The following is an 8,230-nucleotide window of genomic DNA, read 5'->3' as shown; positions in this document are numbered from 1 at the left end:
GCTTCTGCAATATAAAAAAGGAAAAAGTGAACAGATATACCAAAAAGAATCAGTCTCCAAAATGCTTGGAAAAAAGAAGAGACTGAAAAAGATAATTAAAAAAAAAAGTATACTAGAAATGGAAAACAGATTTGTTTTACGTCATAACTTGGATTCCTAGTCCAGTTCTAAGCTTGGAAGTAACTCATGTATGGCAGATAAAAACAAAGGAAAGAATCTTAAATCATGTCCTTTTTATGTTTGTTTATTATATACAAAAAAGTCCAACCACATTCATAGAGACTAAATTGTTAAACAATAAAAAACAGAAAAACCAGAAGCCCATACAGTCACGTATCCTCCTCAGTACAGGCAAACAAGTAGAAAGGTCACTCAGAACCCACATTCCCCAAAGTGAAGGAGGTATAGACATGAACTTCTTGATGACTCCTCAAATGATATACACATATATTTGTATATACATATATCAACACACACCCACTGAATAAGGAGGGTAGCAGTCTTGTTATTTTATGGTGTCCCACAAGGACATGTTTCCAGTGTCAAAGAACAGTACAGTGGGTTACTTCTGAAAATAATTTCTTCTTCTGTTTTCTGAAGAAAAAAAAATTCACAGTATATACTGTCATACTCAAAGATTGCTCTCATCGAGATCACTTCTGTTTTCCTCGCTAAAGGAAGAGCCCTACTTGCATGGGATTTTTGCTTAATGTGAGCTAACTACAGGCTAGTTAGTGAGATGACGTGAAGAGGTACCTGAGTGAGGCATCCTTCTTATTCCCTTTCAGGCAGTGTCAGAAGAGGGATGGAGTGCTATGAAGGGCTGTGTGAGGTTGGCGAGAAGAACATTTTCAGTCAGTTGTGACCATCTTTTCTGTCCTGCAAAAGGAGCAATTCAATATTTTCGAAAATACAGAGTTTCTGCTCTTGCAGCTCCATTCGATGTCAGTTATTATTGAGGCATCTGTTTCAGCACATTTCAGGAGGCACTAAGCACTTCAGGATTAGGTTCAAAATGTACCAGAGTGAAAATCAGCATCAGAGCCAGGGCAAGTGACTGTTTTCATTATACAAGTATTTGTATGTTAAAAAAAATATGTATTTTAGCATATTCTCTAAAACAAAATTTCCGCCACAGTAAAATGCTGAAAACAGTTTTGGTAGTGAGAAATATGGAATTCTGTGAAAGTGGCTGGTTAAAGGGACTTGAACAGCAGGCTGAGCCATGCACTGCTAAATTCATAAGAAGGTTTGCAAAACATGAGTAAACTGAGTTTCTGCCGTATAGATGTGGAACAGGTTAGAAAGAACCTAGTTTGTGAATGTTTTCAGACAGTGTAGATAAACAGAAGCACATATCCAGATTTGGCACAGATCCTCAGATTTATATAATGTTTTCGAGAGTACTGTGCTATAGCAGATAACTATAAATGACATGTTCAAAGAGAATGGCATCAGATGAGCTGGCCTTAGACAATACAGTCCCCAGCAAGCAAGCATCATTTTAAAGTTTCTCTTTAAAAAGGCCAGATTGTCCACTCTCTTTTTACCTCCTCCTCCATCCCTGGTCTTAGCTAATAAGTAAACATTACTCTTTCATCTCACATCTTCACCTTCATGTTTATGGTCTTTTCCTCCTCAAGCCCTCTGCTCACGTTCCCTGCCCAGAAGCACAGATCTGGGCACAAGCAGACGTTTTGGAGAATGTGCTAGAGCTGATACAGGAACTTGGACCTGAGCCCCAACTCACACAGGAACAACTTCAGTGGGCTCTTCTCTTTCAGAATACAGAAGGTGATTTAGAGTTGCAAACCCATCTCACCGCACATACACACTTGGCACACAGGCAGCTAATGAGGGTTGCTTCAACTCAGTAACTTGATGGGAAGATTGGGATTGACTATTTGTAGCTAAGATTGGCCTTGCAGACAGAAAATACACAGATCACTTGTAACTAACACTGTGAAATGACACAAAACACTTCACATGACTTTTGATAAGTATCACTAGGTCTACTGACTTTTATCCTGCTCTAATATCTAATGATACTTTGACAGAGGTAGAACATACAAATATCTCACAGTCCATTTTGCAGTTATTCAACCACTATAGCAAAGACCATGATAAATTTTGGGGTGGCGACAAAGACAAATTGTACAGAGCAAATCGCACCTTGATCAGTGGTGGAAAATTGGATTTTAATCATGTCATATAAAAAGAAAAAGATATATAAATTGTAGCAGCCTTGGCCTGATGCCTTTTACTCAGACAAAGAAACTACTATACTCAGAAATCGGTATAACTGGCAGTCACTGCTCTGTGCAGACCTGGCATTGGTGTCTGAACCAGCTATGTGTGATGTTAAAGAGAGCCTCCTACTCAGAGTTAGATGAAGTCACAGCATAGCAAAGGGATATGGGATAGTTTTGTCCTGTTTGTTAGGGGAAACTTGTCTGGGTCTTTGAGGCAGTTTTGGCTCTTCACTGTCATGAGAGCCAAAAGTAAGTGTAAAACTATAAATACTGCAGGAAAAATATAGTTCTGAGTCAGCCTACCTTCATCTGTCCCCCAGGACGTATTCTGTAGCTGTTGTCTTTCTAAGCACACAGGCAATTGCTGAGGTGTGAGAAGAACGTGACACAATATATGTAACAGGCTGGAGTAGGTAATTTCAGAGAGAAGTCCCAGACATAGGACTGCACAATCAACCTGCTTATATTCACAACCTGCTTCTGGGCTATTTGGTAGCTCTCCTATCTCTCTTCTCAAGACTTGCTTTCATTTTTTTTTATTCTTTCTGTTTACCTGCTTGAAGTAAGTACATTCTGACATCTGGCCACACAGACAGGTTTTCAGCTGGTTTCTGATGGCATAGAATCACTCCAATTTGTTGTTGAATTCTTATATATTTAGCTGAAAATTTGGTTAACAAGCTACACCACCTCCATAAGGAAGATAAACTCATCATCCTCATGCAATATAAAGCAAAATTCTGTGCTGAGGGTGATGATTCTTCAACATGGCCTATAGAGAACTGGTGAAAATTACTCGTTGATACCAGTCATAAACCAGCAGCAGCATTAGTACTATAGGAGGTCACTGTGAGAAAACTGTTTTCTTAAACCAACTGCTCTCCACTCTCCTGAGAAATTAATAACTTCAAGAAATGACAATATAATCCACTCAGCAGCTGAGGTGGTCTGAGACACTGTTAGTTTTAGCTTTTCTTTCATTTATAAGATATTTTGCTATACAAAATTGAAATAAATAATGTGAGTCAACCTAACTTTTTCAAAGGTTAATGTGGTTTGGTGCAGATACTGGGTGAGTGTTGTGGTGAATTCACAGTGGCTATACTTAATGCATTAATGGTAAAATGACAAACTATTTTTCTTTATTCTTTTATAGAAAGACAACATGAGAGAAAGCGATACATCAACAAAATACCACATTGCTTAGAAAAATAGCTCCCCTCCCCTACACCCCACTTCGATGTATGCTTTAGTTCATATACAGTAATATTTCACATTCTCTGAGAGTCAAAAGCCTTTGGCTAATCACTGAGATCACAGAACCTGAAAGTAATTTTTGTCCTAAACTTATCCTTTGATTTCATGCAGTAGAACTCATTCCAGGCTGACCCTTAATGATCAATGTTGTTTTGGCTTCATTGGCTCCTTGAATAAGCTTAATTCCTTTTATTCTTCCATTTCTTCCCAGGAAGCAGTAGCTTACTAAAGTAACATGTGAAATATTCTCTCCTGAGTACAGTTAAAGTTCTATCACTGAAGCAAGTTATTTTGAAGGTAGCCATTCAAAAAGAAATACCTTCTTTCTCTACTCATAGAACTCACAGGTACCTTTTTGCTTGGGAAGTCTAAAGGAAGGCTAAAAAACACTTTCCTGTCTTTGCAAATAGAATTTTACTCCCTCTAACCCGTCCATAGGTCCACTTGACATAGACCTGGCTGACATGGTCCTGCCAGAGAATAAGCTTTCCCTTCTGTTTTCCAAGCTGTCACTGAGCAGTGCCTTAGGACGAAACACTTGCATGAATTTCTGGTAAAATTCTTTGGATGCAAAATAGTAAATGAAGGGATCAATACAATTGTTCAGGCAACTGAGGCACAAGGTGAGCTTGTAGGCAGGGTACAAACCCTTGCCATAAAATAGGCGGCTGATCATATGCGCAAGTAGGATAAAGTTATTGGGGGCGAAGCAGGTGATGAATACCAAAAGGACGATCATTGCCAGGTATATGGATCTAGTCTTCTGCTTGTTACCATATCTGTTAGATGTCTGAATAAGCTTCCGAATGGTGCCAATATAGCATCCCACTGTTACAATGAAAGGGATCAGAAAAAGCACGATAAATAATGTAAGGAGAAAGGCTACCCAGGCTGCGAAGTTGGGCAGCATATCCCATTTGAGGACATCAAAACAGGTTACAATCTCCAATTCTTTCACTTCATAGGTCAGATCTGTGCTTTCTAGTGGGTAGAGGGCTAATAGCAAGAAAATCCACGTGCCCAGGCAGGCAGCTACGGCATACCTTTTTCTTCTCCACTTTATTAACTTCATGGGATATACCACCCCCATGTACCGCTCGATGCTTATACAAGTCATGGTCAGTATTGAAGAATACATGTTGGAGTAGAACATCACGGTCACAAGGCTGCAGAGAGTCTTGCCAAAGGTCCAGTGATTGCTTTTTATGTGATAGGTAATCTGGAAGGGAAAGCAGCAGGCCAGCATGAGATCCGTGATGCTCAAGTTGATCATGAAGATAACAGAAGGTGTTTTGGGTTTGATATGCCAGCAGAGGACCCAAAGGGAGAACAGGTTGCCAGGGATACTGATGATAGCCACCAGTGTATACACCACTGGGAGGGTGATGGAGATAGCTTTATTCTGGAGCATTGCCAATGTTTCATTGTCCAGGTGGGATCCGTTTTTAACCATTATTCACAAGGAGGTTGTTGATACCCTATAAGCTAGCTGGATCATATCATGAGCACTTGGCTTAGAAACCTAGAAGACAAATGACAAGAGAGAGAGAAGCAATATGTCAGAACAGAAATTAAGAACACATTTCTTCTATTAATTAACTTCTTAAAAAGCCATAAATATGTAAAAAGCCACATTTCATCTCTGAATAAACTGGATCCATCAAAAGTATCTCCTGAAAACTGGCTTCTCCCTCTAAATTGTGTTAGTGTTTTGCCAGTCTCAATTTTTCTTCCTAGCTTTGAACAGCTAAATGCAAGAGTGAAAAAATTTTTCCTTGTTGAATGGCTTTCTGATACTTTTTACAGACCATATATTATCACACCTTTTATTGTTATGTTTTTGCAATACAAAGAAAATCACACAGGTTCAAACTGTTTGAAATGAATTCAATGCCTGCATGGGAACACTATGCTGTACGATCCTCATGAGTTAAACCCATGCTATCTGCTCTGGATGTCATGAGATTGCTCTTTTCAGATACAAATTATTCCTTGGGTTTTTTTTTTCTTTTTTTCTTTTTGTCCAGCCAACAGTGGTCTGTTTCAAGTAAGTGCTGGAAATCTTTTTATATGGGTAAAGAGAACATGCAAGCAATTCTTTTTAGTATATTCATGTTATAAACAGAGTGCAAGGAAAAAAAAAAAACCATGTATAATCAAGAGCCAAGGGTAGATTGTAGTTGCTCAGGTAGGTTTACAGGCTGAAGGGACCAGGCTAAAGAAGTAACAAGTCATCTTCTAACGAAAAGAAAGACTAGAGAGTTTCTATTCTCCAAGATGTAAGTTCTTGGAAAATGTTCTGTTTGCAACTGTCTCACTGGTGTCACCTCTAATTCTGCAAAATGAGTTTCAGTTTTGCAGTCTGCAAAGCAAAACCATGTTTTCAGTGTTTGGCCTATACAGATCTTCCTTGGCAGACACAATAGCTTATGGTTTTAGCTTATTTATTTCATACAGTGTGGTAACATTTAACAGCTGCAAATAGGAACCCATACCTCAGCATGCTACACGCATGCATACTTATTTTCATTAAATTGTAAGTACAGGGATGCAATTTAAAAAAAAAGTAGAGAGTCAAAAAAGTGAGGAAATGGTAATCGGTGATGAGAAAAGCAGATGATAGATCAACAGTAAGTTCTATGAATACTAGGAATAAAGGCCTGAATAAGCACTGAGGCCAAGCCAGCTGATAACTCTGGGTACATCTATGCTGTTAAATAAAAGAGGACCAGAGAATGAGTACACACACTGGACCCTGATCATCTGCACTGTTTAATCCAAGTATTTCTTTCCAAAACAAACCTGTCATAAAAGGGACTAGTTCTAGAAAATGTAGGTACAAGTCATTTGGTGCCAGTTAACCGCAGATGTAGTTATATAAGACCCTCTTATTTAACTGCATAGACATGATCAGTGAGCAGCGCAACAGGTCAGTCTCTCAGAGGGGTGGCCAGCCTTGGAGGTCACCTAAGTATAGCTTGCAATAACTGTTCTGACAAAAACTGTTTTTTCTCACAGAAGCTATTATCAAATAACTTGCTAGCCTTTTCTCAAAAAAAAAAAAAAAAAAAAGAAAAAGAAAAAGATGATTCCCAATGAGGTCTGTACCACAGACTGTGGTGCAGTGTAGATATCCAACACTAACTTTAAAAATAAACTGGCTGCATATCCAGAAAAAACACAGCTACAGCAGCAAGATGCTTAGTCTGGGCTTACTTCTGCCATTTCTTGGCCAGATCAATTGAATGTAGTGCTTCAAATGTCAGCTAAAAGGATTCAGAGCTAATGAGAGTCATATCAAACAAGTGGTGTTAATTAATGTTTCTGACCTTTCAGGAATTTTTAGCTGAGCTGTTGGAAGCCCAGAAAAAAAGCCACAAGAAAATAGAAATTGAAAAAAAAAAACCCAGATGTGTTTCTAATATATTATGCACAAGACACAGAACATGTTCCAAGAAATAAGTATATCATGTGATCACAACTGCAAAAAGCTTTTTGAGCCAAATCCATTTCAGATGAAATTCTGCTCTTAGTAGAGTTATATCAAGCAGGACACTAGCTCTTGAATTTTCAGGGAAACTTGAAAAGGCCCTTATTGACACAAGACTTGAAAAAAATAATAATCTATTTCATCTCTTTTCTCTGTGACTTACCATAGCAAAGATCTGTTTATGGACTCTTTACTGCCTCAGATAGCTTTCTCAAGTGACACCTCTTTGTGCCTAAAATTCCTAAACTCCTGAAAACCAACAGGAAAATTTTATTCATATCAAAGTGTTTACTGAGCTCTGATAATAAGCCTTTGCAAGTGAAGGATCTTTACTCTCAGAGACTGAGGGATCTCACCCCTAGATAATATTCCTCTAAAAAATATATGCATTTGGGAGGCAGGAGAATAGGTGAAAATTCCCATTAAATCCATCACAGCAACGTTCCTATCGTAAAGCTATTCAATACTTCGTACACTGGGTTTTGTGTCAGTGCCAATCGTGAAGGTGTTTTCTGAGAGCAGCTTCTAGACTTGGGTTTTCTGAGGCATGTGTTGATGAGAAGGAGATAAAAAAAATCACATAAATGCTGAAACTCATAGATGATGAAATGTGCGAAGTAGCGCCAGGATTAGCAGCTTAGCTAAAGGCAGATTTTATGCACTTCTGAAACACTACTGTCAGTAAAACACAGGTGCCTCTTGAATAAGGGTTACAAGGCTCCAGACTTTGTGGTTAGGTGTCTACAAGAGCCCTCCAGACAGAATAGGTGCCATTGGCATGGTTTTCTGTAAAGGAAGATGTCCATCACAAAGATGGAAAAAGAAATGGTGTTTCGCTAGTGTCATTTGCAAGGACGAGGAGGGGAGTGAAGCACACAAGACTCTCCTTTTGCCAAATCCTTCTGGGGTTCTGATCCTGAATTCCTTGTTCAGGAAAGCCTGGGCCAGCAGAACTCCTGCTCTGAATCACCATTACTTCTGATGCTTTGCTTTTTAAATGCCTGGATTAAGATGTTGGACTCATCAGAAAGTATTTCCACATACTTTTGCTCCCCCATTACTGTGTCTATTTGGTTTTAGTTAATGCTGTATTTATGTTTCCATCTTGTTCAGGGTAATTTTGTGTCCTTCCCCCCACCGCAACCACAGTCTCTTTCTGTCATTTGTGGTTTAACTTGAAAATGTCATAAATTAAGTGAGAAAGTAATAGTTGTAAGGATTAGAATTAGAT

At 38.7% G+C, this 8,230-nt stretch overlaps 1 protein-coding gene across 4 annotated transcripts in view; it reads right to left on the bottom strand.

The window, feature by feature from the left end:
* Positions 1-225: 225 nt before the first annotated feature.
* P2RY8 (P2Y receptor family member 8) overlaps positions 226-8,230 on the bottom strand; it is a 56,943-nt gene continuing 48,938 nt past the window's right edge. For all 4 annotated transcript variants that reach the window (XM_026115453.2, XM_026115451.2, XM_026115450.2 and 1 more), the window contains one exon: positions 226-5,031. In XM_026115453.2, the coding sequence (XP_025971238.1) occupies positions 3,889-4,962 (1,074 nt within the window). In that variant the 5' untranslated portion in view covers positions 4,963-5,031 and the 3' untranslated portion in view covers positions 226-3,888. The remainder of the gene's footprint in view (positions 5,032-8,230) is intronic.

This window comes from Dromaius novaehollandiae, chromosome 1, assembly GCF_036370855.1.
Source record: "Dromaius novaehollandiae isolate bDroNov1 chromosome 1, bDroNov1.hap1, whole genome shotgun sequence".
Classification (NCBI taxonomy): Eukaryota; Metazoa; Chordata; class Aves; order Casuariiformes; family Dromaiidae; genus Dromaius; species Dromaius novaehollandiae.
This window is presented reverse-complemented; position numbering and strand designations above follow the sequence as displayed.